Source organism: Mesocricetus auratus, unplaced genomic scaffold, assembly GCF_017639785.1.
Source record: "Mesocricetus auratus isolate SY011 unplaced genomic scaffold, BCM_Maur_2.0 Super-Scaffold_100025, whole genome shotgun sequence".
Taxonomy (NCBI): domain Eukaryota; kingdom Metazoa; phylum Chordata; class Mammalia; order Rodentia; family Cricetidae; genus Mesocricetus; species Mesocricetus auratus.
The window spans coordinates 1,947,114-1,964,619 of NW_024429206.1; the positions used below are offsets into that span (position 1 = coordinate 1,947,114).

General features: G+C 49.4%; 1 protein-coding gene across 1 annotated transcript; it reads left to right on the plus strand.

Moving 5' to 3' along the window:
- The first annotated feature begins 1,048 nt into the window (after positions 1–1,048).
- Lrcol1 (leucine rich colipase like 1) lies at positions 1,049–12,539 on the plus strand. The gene is made up of 6 exons (XM_021236094.2): positions 1,049–1,150; positions 9,273–9,377; positions 10,681–10,806; positions 11,000–11,125; positions 11,233–11,355; positions 12,312–12,539. The coding sequence occupies exons 2-6, from the start codon at positions 9,285–9,287 to the stop codon at positions 12,312–12,314; spliced, it is 471 nt and encodes a 156-aa protein (XP_021091753.1). The 5' UTR covers positions 1,049–1,150; positions 9,273–9,284; the 3' UTR covers positions 12,315–12,539.
- Positions 12,540–17,506: the final 4,967 nt, after the last annotated feature.

Consider the following 17,506-nt stretch of genomic DNA (forward strand, 5'->3'; position numbering starts at 1 on the left):
GACATGTAGGTTGCCCCCAATCTCTTTGCTGTTGTTAATAGTACAGCTGGGGAAACATGTGCATATTTGAACTGTTTGGTACAACAGAATGCATAATTTTAGAGAATGTTTTGCAACTAAAGGCTGGGCCTTAGCCTATCTCAGACCATTAATTGCCCAGATCCCTTCTGGACAGGACCTCACCACCTGAAATCGTCAAGCTGATTACATGCCTCTTGTTTTCTACCAAGGACCTCCACTGATCTTGGTGCCATGATTTGTGAGTCATCCTCTCTCAACTGATTTAAGCCTGATTCAATTTGCCTAAGGCTGAGCATGGTGGTACAAAATCAGTAATCCCACCACTGGGGAGGCTGAGACAGGAGGATGATAAGTACCTGACACAGTCAATCATAAAGAAGTGACAAGAAGCCGGGCATTGGTGGCGCACGCCTTTAATCCCAGCACTGGCGAGGCAGAGGTACGCAGATCTCTGTGAATTTGAGACCAGCCTGGTCTACAAGAGCTAGTTCCAGGACAGCTAGGGCTACACAAAGAAACCGTGTCTCGAAAGAAAAAAAAAAAAAAGAAGTGACAAGAAGTTGGTGGAACACTTGCCTAATGTTTGTGAGCCCCTGGGTTCAGTCCCCAGAACCACACACGCGTGTGTGCGCGCGCACGCACACACACACACACACACAAGAAAAAAAACCCTCAGGTGAATGAATAGCCCACACATTCTAGAACAGACAGAAGCATTGATAAATGAGAACACCCTGAGACTATTATTCAGAGGTAGAGTCAGTACCAGACACAGGAACCTGACAGTGGAATCTTGGGAGTTGAACTAGGGGGACTCTAGGTGCCTAAGGAGTTGTTGTCCTGGGGAGGGGTGGTCCACCAGGAGCCGGTGTCCTACATCACCCACCAGGGGTGTGTTTGGCCGTTATTGGTTGGTCCTGACCTCGGGGAAGCTGTGGTAGGCCATATCCATGCATTGAGGTCCTGTGCTGAGGGTGGGGCAGGAAGCAGAGGCGAGCAGAGTTACAGCTCAGAGACTAGAGAGCTATTTCCTTGGCTAACCTGTAACCTCTGCTTCAAGGCGTTCTGGAAACTGCAGTTTGGCTGCTTTCACTCTGCACAGAGGAGCGAGCGGATCTGAGGCAAGGAGGTAGGACCACCGGGTACTCGGCAGAATCAAAGTCTCCCCCGGCTCCAGGAAGAAGTCGTATCTGTCTGTCCTGGGTGGGTGGAACCTGGCAGGAAAGAGGAGATACTCTACCCAGCAGTTGCAATCATCTCAAACAGAGTGAAAAATTAATTGTAAGATGGCTTCTTCTAGGGCAATGCACAGCCTGAAAAAAACCATTTTGTACAATATGGAATAACTTAATAGAGTGTAGCCTGATCTCAACAGTCCCCTAAAAGCCCTCCATCCCCCACAGAGCATCTCTTCCCATTAAACACTGCCTTTCGAGGCCCTGGCACCACTCTGCCGTCTGTCTCAATAGAGCTGATGACTCCAGGCCCTCATATAAGTGGAGTCATACAGTATTTGCCTTCTGTGACTACCTGATTTATCCAGCATTGTGCCCTGTGTTTTGGTGTGTATGTATAGATCACATCCATTTATCCTTCTATCTATCAGCAGTCCTTTGTGATCAGTGTTGTGAACAGTGCTGATCTGTGACCTTTATACCAAACTTCTCATGGGCAGTAACAGAATGTTCTTGGGCTGTGTGAAGTACATCCTGCTCAACTCAGGAATCGGGGCCTGTGAACTTGAGAGGACGTATAAGAAAGTTTGAAACTTAGAAACAAAAAACTTTTCGTGGTTTCAAGCATGAAAAGAACATAGCAAGTTTGAAGTTCAAAGGTATTCAGGTTGTGGCTCCATTTATAATATCTGAAGCCTATTGAGAGCTATGCAGAATGGATGATTGCTGAGTTTGTGCAATAGATGTGGATCTGCACCTTGGCTGGGGAAATAGAGGCCCAAGTACCTGGTGACAAGGGGCATCTGGGACTCTTGACTTGCTATGAAGAAAGCAAGAGTGAGTTCTGGTCCTTTCCACCCTTCTACAAGTTCTTCAACTCAGGCACTCAAAGCAGACGTGATCTGGGAATTGCGATGAAACCACAGCCGGCAGCCGGCAGTCAGCCCCACTCCTGTGGTCGGCAGATTCAACCACAGGCATTGACTGGGGGGGAGAAGAGGGCCAGTGGTCACCATGGGGAATGTGGGGGTGTCTCACATGACTAGCAAGGAGTACAACTGGCCTTGAATTGGAAGAGTAAATAAAAACTACAAGAGCTGGGGCTGAGAGCCGGCTCAGCCGTTAAGGAGCACTGTTGCTCTTCCAGAGGACCAGGGTTGGCTCCCAGCACCCGCCTGGTGGCTCACATTCACAATTCCAGTTCCAAGGGATCTCATACCCTCTCTGCATCCCGCATGCATGTGGCGCACAAACATACATGCCTGCAGGCAAAAACGAAGACACATAAAAACAAATAGATCCTTAAAAGCGAAACATGGAAGCTGAGACGTGACGGAGAACTGGCCTTCTGGAACTGAGGGTGAAAGACTATGGTTGGTTCCCCCAGCGTGCCTAGGGCTGTGGTCACAGCTTTGTATTTTGTTGTTGTTGTTGGTGGTGGTGGTTTGTACGTTTGTGTGTATAAGCGTGTGTGTGCGTGCCTGTGGAAGCCAGAGGACAACTTTGTATGTGTCTTCTGCTGCTTTGAGATAGCGTCTCTCATTGGTCTGTCACTCATCAATTAGGCTAGTCTGGCTGGCCAGCAGGCTCCAAGGATCCTACCCAGGGCTGGTATTACAAATGCCCACCCCTACACCTTTCCTTATTTTTATTATTTATTTTAAATATGTATATTTCAATATGTGTGTGTGTGTTTGGATTGCATTATGAATATGTACCATGTGTATTCCTGAGTGGGCATGGGATCCCCTGGAACTGGAGTTACAAATGGTTGTGAACCACTATGTGGGTGCTGGGAACTGAACCATGTCTTCTGGAAGAGCAGCATGTGCTCTTAACTACTGAGTCATATCTCCAGCACCCCTCTTTTATTACATTTTATTTCTTTTGTGTGCCTCATATGGGGGAGCTTGTGTGAGATCAGAGGACAGTCTGTGGGAATTGTTTCTCTTCTCCCACCATGTGGGTCCTGGGGTCAAACTCAGGTCATCCGGCTCACAGGCAAGAGCATTCACCCACTGGGCCACCTCACCAGCCCTCACCTGGGTTTTTCACATGAATTCTAGGGGTTTAACTGAGGTCCTCGTGATCGAAATGCAAGTATTTTACTGATAGAGCTATCTTCTCAGCCTTGTAACACTGTTGGTTTTTTTCAATTATTTTATTTTATTTTTGATTGTGTCTATTTGACTGTGTCCATGTATGTGTTCACATGAGTATAAGTATCCAAGAGACCCAGAAGAGGGTGTTGGATCTCTTGGATCTGGAGTTACAGATGGTTGTGAGCTGCCTGATATGGGTGCTGAGAACCAAACTTGGGTCCTCTGCAAACACGGCAAGCACTCTTTATGGTTGAGTCATCTCTCCAGCCCCACAGTTGTTTTTGTACGGACCTACACAGTTTGTTTCACAGGACCAAAAAGTTTCTTTTTTCTGGTTTTTTTTTTTTTTTGAGGCAGGGTTTCTCTGCTGGGATTAAAGGCATTCGCCACCAACGCCCAGCTTATTTTTGTTTTTTTGAGACAGGGTTTCTCTGTGGCTTTGGAGGCTGTCCCAGAACTAGCTCTTGTAGACCAGGCTGGTCTCAAACTCACAGAGATCCGCCTGCCTCTGCCTCCAGAGTGCTGGGATTAAAGGCGTGAGCCACCAACGCGCGGCTTTGAACCAGACTCTTGAATGAAATGTTCCAATGCAGTGAGCTGTGGCTTATTGTAGATACTTATAACTGACTGACGCTGGGGAACCTAAAACTCAAACCGTGTGTCCTGCTGGTTTGTTGAGGAGACTCTTCTCTGAGATGCCTTTCACTGGTTGACTTCATCCTCAGGGAGACACTTGGTGGACAAAACAGTAACTTTTGGATATCATTTCGGCAGAGTAGATGTTATACAATTCATACAGCCGGTGCTCAGTGGAAATGCCAAGCTCGCGGCATGGACCAGAGTGCTGGAGGAAACCAGAGACCCTGTGCCTCTCCAGTCCTGCTCCCATTTCCCAGTGTCTCCTGTCTCTTTGCCTGTCCCCAGTTTAGGAGTCAAAGAGGAAGGAGAGAATGTCCCTGGGCCAGCCTAACTGTGCTGGGGAAATAAATTCCCACTTCGCATGAGCCTCAGGGCATGGGCCCCCCCCCATGCTCAACTCTGTGTCTGCTTTGGGCCGAGCTCTTCCGTCCTGTAGTCCCTGCATCCCATCAGGGCCAACGCAGAACAAGCAGCAGGACACAGGAATGCTAGTTAGAGAGCAATATCTGAGCTTCAGCCTCTGCTTACACAGGGTTCCTTGCTTGCCTTCAAGCAATCTGGGAAGTAAAAACAAAAAACAAACAAAGAAACAAACAAAAGCCAACACAAACCCAGTCCAACTCCACTTTGAAACACAGAGATTTCCCATGAAGAACACAAGAAAACAAATAAGACATCACTGGAAATCCTCGGAAAACCAGAGGCTCGGGTGGAGCCCGAATCGGGAACTTGTGTTCTGGTTTGCCTTCTGCTGCTGTGACAAAACACCAACCTGGAAAGAAAGGGTTTGTTTGGTTTCTACTTCTGCATCAAAGCTCATCAGTGGGCGAAGTCAGGGCAGAAATGCAAATGGAACCGGAGAGGGAACTGAAGCAGAGATTAGAAAGGAAGGATGTTTACTGGCTTGCTCTTCCTTCCCCAGCTCATCGTCAACCAACTTTCTTATAGCACTCAGGACCACCACCCAAGGCTGGCACACCACACAGTGGGCGGGGCCTTCCCACATCAGCTGTCAATCAAGAAAATGCCCCATAGACATGCCTGAAGGCCAATCTAATAGAGGCCATTTCTCCACTGGGATTTCTTCTTGCCAGGAGTCTTTAGTTTGTATCAAATTGACAAAAACTAACCAGCACACCTGAATTCCCAAGGGAGATGGCCAAGTCCACAAAAGGCTTGTTAATTTCCTCAATGTCCCTGGAAGTCCCTAATGGCTAAGACTGGATTGGAGCCCAGATGGTGTGTCCTATCCATGGCTAAGCATAGTCACCTTAGCTGCCAAGGCTGGTGCCCTCTTCTGGCCTGCAGGCATACATGCAGACAGAACACTGTATACATTATACATAACAAATAAATAAGTCATATATATACATATATATATATAGTGGTTTTTTTTTTTTTACCCCACACACCCCATATAGTAAGTGTTTTGCCTGCATGTTATGTCTATGCGCTGCATGCATACCTGGCCAGAAGAGGGCGCCGGATCCTTTGGAACTGGAGTTACAGTTGTAAACAGCTACACGGGTTCTGGAAACAGAACCTGGGTCTTCTGCAAGACCAGCAAATTTGCTTTTAACCGCTGAGCCATCTCTGCAGCCGCCTCCCCTGCCTCTTTCCTGTTTAACAGGATCTTGCTGCATGGTCCAAGCTATCCTGAAACTATGGAATTGCAGTACAGGTCACTCCTGGCTCTCAAGAGCCTGCTTTCAAATGACCAGTTTCTCAGATCATGTTACCTTCCCCCAGCCTCTCACATATGTTAAGCAAGAACTCTAATCACTAAGCTGTATTTCCAGCTCTCTTTTTATTTTATTTATTTATTTATTTTGTTTTGCTTTTCAAGACAGGGTTTCTCTGTGGCTTTGGAGGCTGTCCTGGCACTCACTCTGTAGACCAGACTGACTTCAAACTCACAAAGATCCGCCTGCCTCTGCCTCCGGAGTGCTGGTATTAAAGGCATGCGCCACCACTGCCCGGCTCTCTTTTTATTTTTTTAAATGATTTATTTTATTTGCATTGGTGCTTTGCCTACATGTATGTCTGTGTGAGGGTGTCAGATATTGGAGTTACAGATAGTGATGATCTGCCATGTGGGTGCTGGGAATTGAACCCAGGTCCTCTGGAAGAGCAGTCAGTGCTTTTTTTTTTTTCTTTCTTTGTTTTTCGAGACAGGGTTTCTCTGGAACCTGTCCTGGAACTCCCTCAGTAAACCAGGCTGGTCTCAAACTCACAGAGATCCACCTGCCTCTGCCTCCCGAGTGCTGGGATTAAAGGCGTGCGCCACCAACCCTGGCTGCAGTCAGTGCTCTTAACTGCTGAGCCATCTCTCTACCCCCCCCCCCGCTATTTTATTTATTTTTGTTTTTTAAGTTACCTGGGCTGTCCTTGAATTTGTGAGTCTCCTGCCTTAGGCACCCTAGCAGCTGGAAAGACAGAGCTGAACCACTGGGCCCAGTTCCTGAATTATTTGTGAAAACCTCTGTTCTTCCTTGATGACCATTATTGCAACCTGGAGATACAGATAGTATTCAGGTAGTTGGGTGTAGTTTCCCTCCACACATCACCAACTCTCTGCCCAGGGTTGTAGTCCTGGTGCTTATATCTACTGCAAATATCATATGGGATGTTTCCTTGTTCTCCTAAGTGACTACACATAACCCAGGTGTAGGCTGAGGGGAGGTTTGCCTGCCAGTGAGGCCCCGGTGGGGCCTTCCACGACTCTCCACAGCAGCAGTCAACGCTCTGCACAAACCACACGAGGAGAGGGGTCAGAGGCCAGGGCTTGACGTCCTTATCCATGAAGACAGGTGGGCACTGTCACCTGTCTTCATCTTAACAGTCATTCAGTGACGCTAAGGATGAGCTAGTTTCTATGAATCTGTTATTTATGGCTAACATGGGTTTTAAGTTGATCTTGTCTGGCAATTTTCTAAATTTTCTATTGCTTCTAATACTCTGTTGTGTATTAGAGTTTTCCCTTAACATTCTAATAAGAGGAGAAATATGACCTCTTCCTCATAATTACATTTACAAAAAAAAAAGTCCTGTGGCTTGATGACCACTGTCTGGATTCTGGCATTTTTCCAGGCCATGCCCAGTCACCCCAAGCAAAGCAGGCTCATCTCTGTGAGGAGAGGACAGGGATGGCAGGGAGAGACAATGGTCATATACCAAGTGAACATCTGAGTGCCAGGAGTGTGTCAGACAGAGGGACAGGGCTTGATTACATGGAATGAGCTCCTAAGGAGAGTTGGAGAAGTGCACAAACCAAGGTGTTGTATCCCTTACACAAAACAAAACAAAACTCATGTGCTACAAACAGGGTTTCTATATCGCCAGTCAGAGAAGGCTCCTCTGAGAGAGGCCAATGGGAGCTTGGGGAAAAGCCAGCTGGACCTTGAAGGCCAATGTACCCAGACTTACAGGCCAACTCCCCATTTTAACAGCAGACACCTGCTTAAATTAATGATGGTAGCCACTCCTGGTGGCACAGAACTGTAATCTCGGCACTTGAGAGACTGAGACAGAATGATCATACACTCAAGGCCACCCTGTGTCTCACACTGAGGGTCTGTCTTAAAAACAAACAAATACAAGGGGTTGAAGAGATGGCTCAGCAGTTAAGAGCAGTTACTGTTTTTTGGTGGGTTTTTTGTTTGTTTGTTTGGTTGGTTGGTTGATTGGTTTTTCGAGACAGGGTTTCTCTGTATTGCTTTGGAGCCTATCCTGGAACTCCCTCTGTAGACCAGGCTGGCCTCGAACTCACAGAGATCCTCCTGCCTCTGCCTCCTGAGTGCTGGGATTAAAGGTGTGTGCCACCAACTGTTCTTGTCAGTTCCTAGCACCTACATGGTGACTCACAACCATCCTTAACTTCAATTCCAGGGAATTCCATGCCCTCTTCTGGGGCTCCACAGATGCCAAGCATATATGCAGTTGGTATACACATATACATATAGGGAAAACATACATCCTCATAAAATAAATCTTTTTAAAAAATTAATTAATGTTTGGAACAACCCTTCAAGGGGAGGCAGGGTTGTTTAAAGTTCAGGACCAAGCTGGGGATACAGCCTAATCAATGAGGTGTCTGATGCACAAACATGAGGACCTGCATTCCATGCCTAGAACCCACATAGAAAAGCTCAGTGTGGTAGCATTCTCTTGTAATTCTGGTGCTGGGGAGCCAGAGCCAGCCCAGGTTCAAGTGAGAGATCCTGTCTCAAAAGACAAGGTTATGTCCTGAGAAGCAAGGTTGCCTTCGGGCATCTGCCCATAGGTACACACACACACACACACACACACACACACACACAAATAAATCTTTAAAGATAAAGTCACGCTTCCATTCAGTGGGAAAGTGGTGAGCTGACTGAGCAGTGATAGCACATGCCTTTAATCCCAGCACCCAAGAGGCAGAGGTAGAGGGGCAGAGAGGAAGCCCTAGCTGTCCTGGAACTCACTCTGTTGACCAGGCTGGCCTCAAACTCATAGAGATCCACAGTCCCAAGTGCTGGGACTAAAGGCGTGTGCCATCCCTGCCCAGCCATTTATTTTTATTTTATGCATGTGTGACAGAATGTGTGTGTGTTCCTATGGTACCTGAGGAGGTGAATGAAGAGTGTTGGATCCCCTGGAACTGGACTTAAAAATGATTGTGAGCTACCATGTGGGTATTGGGAATTGAACTTTGTCCTCTGCAAGAGCAAGAAGTGCTTTTAACCACCAAGCCATCTCTCTAGCCATTATTTATTTGCTTGTTTGTTTATTCCGAGGCTGAGGCTCACTATGTAGCTCTGGCTGGTCTGAAATGCATAGAGATCCTCCTGCTGTTACATCCCGAGTGGTGCAATTAAAAATGTGTAGCATACAGGCGTTTGTTTGTTTGTTTGTTTGTTTGTTTGTTTTGAGAGAGAGAGAGTCTCACATAGTCCAAGATGACCTCGAAGTTGCTCTGTGAGTAACAATACCCTGAGCTTCTTCTGATCAGCATGATGAGATGACCTGGAAGTTGCTCTGTGAGTAACAATACCCTGAGCTTCTGATCAGCATGCCTCCACTGCCCAGTGTGGGGAGTACAGTCATGCACCATCGTGTCACGTTTATATACGGCTGGGGATCAAACTGAGGGCATGGTACACGCTAGGCAATCAGTCTACTGACTGACACACAGTCCCAGGCCTTATGCACATTTTTCCTGTAAACCCAAAACTACTCATAAAAATACATTTAATTATTTATAAAAGCTACTTTGTAAGAGAAAGTACTGGGGAGGGAAGGGGATAGTTTGCTGGAAACCAAGGGCAGAAACTATTCCATAAAACCCTGACAGGCCTAACCCGTGATGTCTGGCATCATGGTGTGGAAGCTGCTGCTGCTGCCCTGGGCTGTATCCATGTTCCAGAATAAGAAGACAAGGCCGCTTTTAGCCCACAAGGTGAGCTCAGGCCATGCCTTCCCACTGATTGCTTGTTAGATAGAAGTCTGGAATCACGTCCACAGAGGCCTGTGGCAGGGTGGGGAAGCCCAGGGTCTTGATGCAGCAGATAAGGGCCTGGATCATACGGGCAGGCGCAGTGGGGAGGAGCTTGAGAACACTGCAGATAGGGAGAATGCTCCGGAAGGCAAGACACAAGGACTCTCCTAGGGTCTCCTACGGTTCCTTTCTGTGCAATGTGACATCTCTGTTTGCCTTTGTGTGTCCCCAAATCACCCAACACTGGGTCCCGTGGATGTGATTCCTCTCCTCCTCTCCTCTCCTCTCCTCTCCTCTCCCCTCCCCTCCTCTCCTCTCCTCTCCTCTCCTCTCCCCTCCCCTCCCCTCTCCTCCCCTCTCCTCTCCTCTCCTCTCCTCTCCTCTCCTCTCCTCTTCTCTCCCCTCCCCTCCCCTCTCCCTTCCCCTCTCCTCTCCTCTCCTCTCCCCTCTCCTCTCCTCTCCCCACCTCTTCTCTCCTCTCTCCTCCCCTCCCCTTTCCTCCACTCTCCTCACCCCTCCCTCCCCTCCCCTCCCCTCCCCTCCTCTCCTTTGCCTTCTCTCCTGTGTTCCCTAGTGTGGCTCCTCACTGACCTCTAGCTGCTGTCTGCTTAGCGGTTACCCTGCCTTTAACCAACAGCCAGAATGCTGCTTTTCTTTTTAAAAAGCAAGACGAAGGTGATCTGGGTGGAACACCCCTGGTCTCCCTTTGCTAGCCCCTGATGAGCTACCTGTGTGACCCTGTGTGATTGTCTCTGGGAATCAGTTTCTCCGTCTGGCCTCTGAGGTGAGCCGCTCAGACCACACAGGCCTTCCTGCCCACGCCTTCCTGCTCTGCCACGTGGTCTACAGCCTTTGTCTCAGCTTGCCTTCTGCGCACCTGGCCTATAACAGACACTTTGTGGGGGAGTTGGTTTTCCTGAGACCAGGTTTCTCTGTGTAGTCTTAGCTGTCCTGGTATGCTCTCTGTAGACCGAGGTTGGCCTTGAACTAAGAGGTTTGCCTGCCTCTGAGGATGCTGGGGTCAAAGGTGTCCGCCACTCCTGCTAGGCTCGGTGCTCTCCTGCACTGTCCCCAGTCCTCATCTTCCCCTGCTGCCATCTGTCTTCCCCTTCTCCAGGCCAGACAACATGCTTAGAGTCGGAGGGAGGGAGGTTGACTCAAGAAAGCCAGAGTGGGTACGGGAGGTATCTGAACGGAGAAGCTCGTCTGGGGCTGGGTCTGCCGAACTGCCCTGGGCCAGGTAAACAGAATCTGATTGTTTCAGGGGATCGGAGAGCCGTGTGGATTCAATTCTGAGTGTCAGAGTGACTGCTGTGTCACTAACAGCTTGAGCCCACAGAAATTCTGCACCCGCCAGACTGTGTTCTTGCAATGTGTGCCCTGGAGGAAGGTGACTGGGGCCCCTAGTGACACCCAGGGAGGGAAAGAAGCCAGCAGGGGACACCTTCTGACCCCACTGCCACCTGCTTTTGGATGAGCTAGAGGAAGTGACCCCTGGGTGGGGGATAGGGAGGTTCTCAAGGGTGGTGGAGGGAAGGGGGTTCCCTGGAAGCAGAGAATGCTGGTCCACTGTTCCCTCACAGCCAAATGGGCACCTCTGTGAAGAGCACGGAGAGTGCTACAGCAGATGCTGCATCAGGACCGGCGACAGCCCAAACAGGTACTGCTCAGCAAAGTCTGTCTTCCTGCAGTGTGTATCTTGGCGCAAGGTGAGCATGGACCATGGGTGTCCCCATGGGGGCGGGTCCCTGGTGAGAAGAGGGAAAGAACGAAAGACCTCTCGGGGGCTAGACGATACTTGGCCATCTCTCTCCAGCAAGAAGGGGACAAATGCCGCAGCCACTCAGAGTGCTGGAGCCTGTGCTGCCTCCCACTGAGCGAGAACAGCTCTCCCCACTGCACGAAGAGAACCGGACTCCTGGCCTTGTGCCTGCCGGTGGTAAGTTGCCCACCCCAACAACCCCCACCTACTGAAGCTGTGAGTGTGTGTGTGTGTGGGGGGGGGTCATTTGCATGCAAAACCCAATCCCACCAACAGAGGGCATAGTGGCTTCCTGTAGTTAGTGTCACATGCAGTTGATAAAGTGGAGAAGATAGCTGGAGCCGACTTGGGGAGGGGTGTGGCGGTTCCTGGACCAGGCACTGAGCCCTAAGGGTGTGAACATACACAATGATAAAGGCCTGCTGATCCCACCTGGAGGGACCAGAAACCTGCAAGCCAGGAAGCTGGTGTTGAAAGTGCCAGGAGCGAGAGCAGAACCCGTCTTCACGTCAGGCCTACAAGAGTGTGTGTCTGTATCTGTGCATGTGTGTTATATCTGTCTGTTCTGTCTCTGTCTGTGTCTCATAGCTCTGTCTCACTCTGTCTCTGTCTGTGTCTGTTCCTGTCTTTGTCTCTCTGTCTCTCTGTCTGTGGTGTCTATCAATAAGGGGACCATTACAACTGCCAAGCGGAAAGGGGCTGCTAACTTCTCTCCTTCCCATCTCCTTTACTTTCTACTGGCCCTTAGTGGAGCCAGAGAGCAGAAGCTCACAGAACAAGGGATATGGAGAACGGGAGCTACTGGGAGTCAACAGAATGACTGTATGCACAGGCTGTGTACACCATGGGTGCCATGTGGAGCTGAGTACATACTTTGCTGTTAGGCATCATAATACCGACCCGTGCACAGGGGTCTCTGGTTCCCAAGGTTAAGAATATGGTACCTGCCAGGAAAGTCCGCCTGTTGGGTCTGCTTCTGCTTGATTAACACTTGAGACTTTCTGGCACAGTTTAAATGAAGGAAAGAATCAGGCAGTCTGGTCCACAGCGTCTGGGCCTGGACAAGGGTTCTGTGATTAGTGCTTAGGCTCAAGCTCATGTGACTTTTCTCTCTGATCTTTGCTGTCCTTTAGTGAATGAACATGAACTTGTGCGACACGGAACTAAAACTGGACTTCAAAGAGCAGAGAGTACTGCTCATGCACACACTGTTCCCTTATTTGGGCTCTGAAAATCTGTAGGAATTAGAGATGTCTGCTGCTTGTTGTCAATGTGAACTTGAGTTCCACAGCATGAAGCTTCTGAGGACAAATCATAGGCTTGCTGTCCAATTGCGACAATTAAATAAAAACTGCTGATCGATGAGGAAGTACCTTGTCCAGTCCGTGTTTTTCATTTATTTATTTGTTTGTTTATTATGTATATACAGTGTATGTATGCTTGCTTGCCAGAAGAGGGCACCAAGTCTCATTACAGATGGTTGTGAGCTACCAAGTGTGCTTGCTGGGAATTGAACTCAGGACCTCTGTCTGGAAGAGCAGCCAGTGCTCTTAACCGCAGAGCCATCTCTCCAGCGCCCAGTCCCTGCTTCTCGATAATAAATGCATGGAAACACCAAAGACCCATTTGAGTCTGCTCAGCTCTGTAGCCGTGCTGGCTCTACGGCCATTGTTACCCATGGAGCGTCAGACTGGGGCAGAACTTTCAGGACTGCCACTGCACCAGCCCCCACCACCCTGCAGCAGTCTCCATGACAAAGCTGTGATGGTGTCTCTGTCTCTCTCTCTCTCTCTGTCTGTCTGTCTCTCTCTCTCTCTCTCTCACACACACTGATGGGGGCATGCCTTCCTCCCAGTGAAATAAATACAAGACTCAATGAATAAAATATCATTTTGTGATGTCTTCTAATGAGAGAAAACAAAATTAGCTGAGTCTTTCCATTAAAAACACTGGAGTAGCCTTGCTCCCTGAGGGATGTTTCTCAAAATGCATAGCTTGGGACTCAGTGGTTGCCTTTACTTGAACAAGCATGATCTTGGTTGTCAAGTTGACACATCGGGGATCAACTAAACCCAAATGACTGGGCACACCTGTGAGAGGCTTGTTTTGTTGTTGTTTGCTTGTTTGATTAGTCTTGGTTTTTCGAGACAGGGTTTCTCTGTGTAACAGTTCTGGCTGTCCTGGAGCTCACTCTGTAGATCAGGCTGGCTTCAAATTCACAGAGATCCTCCCGACTCAGCTTCCTGGGTGCTGGGATTAAAGGCGTGCACCTCCACTGCCAGGCCTAGTTTTTTTGTTTGTTTGTTTTTTTGAGACAGGGTTTCTCTGTGGCTTTGGAGGCTGTCCTGGAACTCGCTTGGTAGTCCAGGCTGGTCTCGAACTTACAGAGATCTGCCTGTCTCTGCCTCCCGAGTGCTGGGATTAAAGGTGTGCGCCACCATGGCCCGGCTAGTTTTTGTTTTTTAAACAAGGTCACAGGAATACATAATTAAAACCATGACCTGAGAGTGAAGAAGACGCAGGAGTAAAGCAAGAAGGAGTCCTGAGCCACAAGCTTTCAATGTTTTCTTTAGAAATTGCCTCTAGTGCCGGGCAGTGCTGTTCCAAAGACAGCCACCAGATGGTGCTGTGGCCATGGCAGAGCAGAAACACCTTGGCAGGCAGGAAAGCATCTGATTCGGAAAAAATAAAACACCGGCAATGAGCCGTGCTGGGGTGGCGCACGCCTTTATTTCCAGCATCCGGGAAGTAGAGGCGAGAGGATCTCCGGGAGTTTAAGACCAGCCTGGCCGGGCGTTGGTGGCGCACGCCTTTAATCCCAGCACTCGGGAGGCAGAGGCAGGCGGATCTCTGTGAGTTCAAGGCCAGCCTGGACTACCAAGCTAGTTCCAGGACAGCCTCCAAAGCCACAGAGAAACCCTGTCTCGAACCCCCCCCCCCAAAAAAAGACCAGCCTGGTCCACAGAGAGAGTTCCAGGACAGGCTCCAAAGCTACAGAGAGAAACCCTGTCTCGAAAAAAACCAGGGAGGGGAGGGAGGAGGGAGAGAGGGAAGGAAGGAAGGATAGATGGAGGACGGAGGGACGGAGGAAGGGAGGGAGGAATTACCTCTAGTGAATGGTAACTCATTCAAGACCCTTACTGTTCTAAAGACAGCCACCAGAAGGTCCTGTGGCCTTGCCAGAGCAGAAACACCTTGGCAGGCAGGAAAGCACTTGATTCAGATAAAATAAAAAGATAAAACACAGTCAGTGAGCCAGGCAGTGGTGGCACACGCCTTTAATCTCAGCACTGGGGAGGTAAAGGCAGGCGGATCTCTGAGTTCGAGGCTAGCCTGGTCTACAAAGCTACACAGAGGAAACCCTGTCTCGAAAAACACAAAAACAAAAACCAGGCGGTGGTAGAGCCGACTCCCCTTGTGCCCACTCTGCTCTGTAACACTTGTTCTTCCTGCTGAATAGCTTCAGCTTGAGCCAAGTGGATTGTGAAGCATAACAAGGAAGGAGGGGACCCCAGCCTGGGAGCCCCTGAAGACAAAGGCAGCACAGGCACTGGATCTCCAGAGTCAGAGATCAGGGTGAAGGTTGGCTGGGGAGGCGATTCCTAGGGTTGAGACAGAAGCTTGGTTTATGGAAAGAACCTGTGGGCTGTTTCAAGACGCCCGCAGGCTGGGCGATGCTGGTCCCTGGAGAGTCTGCCCGGGTCAATTGAACCTCAGAAGTGCTTTATGACTTTAATAACACGGGGGGGGGGGTGGAAAATGGGGGTGGCTGCCGCTCAGCACATGTTTTATTCATGTTGGGGAAGACTGAAATCTACATTTAGCATCACAGACCACAGTTTAGCAGGGCCTTTGGCTTGTCCTGTGGGATTACAAGAACCCAAGCTGTGGGATCACAGGAAGGCAAGGCTGGGGAGGCTGCTGCTGCAGGAAGAGGACTTGGCAACCAAGGGCCCCTCCTGCTAGAAGTCTAGAGCCTACTGTGATGGTGGAACTGAGAATGAAAAATCTACTTATGGACTAAATGAGCGAGGAGAGGCCACAGGCAGCAGTGAATCATACAAACAATGACACAGAGCTTGTGAGTGTCAGATACAGTGAGGCGAGTCCCTCGAGGCAAGAGTCTCGGAAAGGTAAACTGGGCAGTTACTCCGTACTTTGATAGCTTCTGGTAGCTCCAGTCCACTCCAGAGGCACATCAGACTTGGGGAGTCTTGTGGGTGGGGCACAGACTGGGGGACTTCCAATCTTCACGCACAGCGCCTAGGAGTAAAATGGGTGTTGTTTGGGGTGATCTCACGCAGCTGCAGCCGCTGGAGCACACATACAGCTCACGCCTCCACTTCTAAGAGAGCAGTCTTCTGCTCCGGCGTCAGTCACTTCATACAGACTGCAGTGTCTTTCGGAGGTCTCTTGCCTTTGCTGCTGCCACTGGATCCAAGATGAGGTCTGTCCCCCTCCCAGTGACATTTCATCTTGTCCTAGCCCAGCGCCAAGACTCCTTTGTCTTCACACAAGTTGCTGTCTGGTAGCTGCTGAGGAGGCTGTTAGCGGGAGGCCAGCTGCAGGCAGGCCAATGAGAGCCGAGAGTCACACATGGCACTGGCAGCTAAGGAGTCTAGCGTGGGACAGTTCTGTTTCCCTGTTTCCCTGAGGCTGACTGGGCATGTCCAGACTTGCCTTGAGGGATCTCTGTGAGTTCAAGGCCAGCCTGGTCTACAGAGTGAGTTCTGGGACAGCCAGAGAAACCCTGTCTCAAAAAATAACAACAGCCGGGCGTTGGTGGTGCATGCCTTTAATCCCAGCACTCGGGAGGCAGAGGCAGGTGGATCTCTGTGAGTTCGAGACCAGCCTGATCTACAAGAGCTAGTTCCAGGACAGCCTCCAAAGCCACAGAGAAACCCTGTCTTGAAAAACCAAAAAACCAAAAACAAAACAACAATAACCCCCCCCCCAAAAAACCAGACTTGCCTTGAATTAGAGTTCTGTTGTAAAATTCCTAATTCCAGTGACTTAATGATGCACTTTGCCAAAGGTCCTCACCAGCTGTGCTGTGTCCCCATGGCGAGGGCACTCACTGGGCCCAGGTTTTCACAGGGATGCACGAGAAGCAGAAGATACCCTGAATCTTGTCCACTCCAGAAGGATGTCTCCCCTGAGAGCCAACAGCACACTAGTGCGGTGCCAGTATGCGGTAAGGACACACGAGGACCTTGTGTGAGCTTGGAGTCACTCTTCCCTTGCTCAGGCCTTGGAGAAATGCGTCCCCTGGCTGCCACACAGTAGTCACCCACACAAACCCCTGAGATACACGGATGATCTCAGCTAAAGGACACCCTTGACCTGTCTCTCACACCTAATGGTGAGTACTGTGGCATCTTGAAGTGGCTCTGCAAGGCCCTGGCAGTCCTGTGGCATTTGAATAGGGCCCTGTGAGCAACTCCCAACCCTACCCTAGTCAGGGCTCTGGCCATAGATGTAAAAACAAAGTCCTTATTGAAAGGGGTAAACTAAACTCAAGGGATTCACTCCTAATCATTTAGAAATAAAGGGACCAGGCCCTCACTCAGTCCCTGCTTTAGCAGCCATGACATGCTACAGAAAAGACCCGTGGGCCTCTGACACAAGGAAACTCCAGATGCTCTGGCCTTCCAGAGCCTAGGGCCAAAACTGAACACAAAGAAACTCCAGATGCCCTTACCCCCAGCCTCCTAGATGCTTAGTTCCTGGGAACTGTTTGGCCACAAAAGAAACTACAGGGGGGACCAAAACCTCCCTTGTAGTCTCCAGGATATAGTTCTGAAAACTATTAGTATCTATGTACAACAGGTGGAAAGTAACAAGACAATGCCATAGAAACCACAGAATGTTCCCTCAGCACTGACCAATGAGAATAATGGGTACACAGGTAACACACCAAAAACATGACTTTGAAAAATTTGATTGCTCCCCCAATGCCAACCAATCAAAAACCAACCGGTACCTACTGGTGTAAACCTGTAATTTTTGTCTTTAAAACCTAGCAGTAGACAGGGAACTTCACTCCCTCTGGAGGCTGCTGGGTCAGCTTGCTAGATGGGCTCCCTGTCATGGTTGGATGAACAATCATTAAACCTTGCTTTTGCAGTTTGGTGGGTCTTTCTGGTGGTTTCTGGGGACTTTGCAACTTGGGCACAACACACACACACACACACACACACACACACACACACACACACACACACACAGTGTCACTGTGTAGCCCTGGCTGGCCTGGAACATGCTATGCTTTCACAGAAATCCACCTTCCTTTGCCTCTGCTAGGATTAAAGGAATGTGTGATCACACC

Bases quoted from the DNA above. Each gene is read 5' to 3' on its own strand.
- Lrcol1 (XM_021236094.2), top strand. From the start codon at position 9,285: ATGTCTGGCATCATGGTGTGGAAGCTGCTGCTGCTGCCCTGGGCTGTA. The intron at 9,378-10,680 runs GTGAGCTCAGGC...TGATTGTTTCAG, and splicing joins GGCCGCTTTTAGCCCACAAG to GGGATCGGAGAGCCGTGTGG. The intron at 10,807-10,999 runs GTGACTGGGGCC...GTTCCCTCACAG, and splicing joins AATGTGTGCCCTGGAGGAAG to CCAAATGGGCACCTCTGTGA.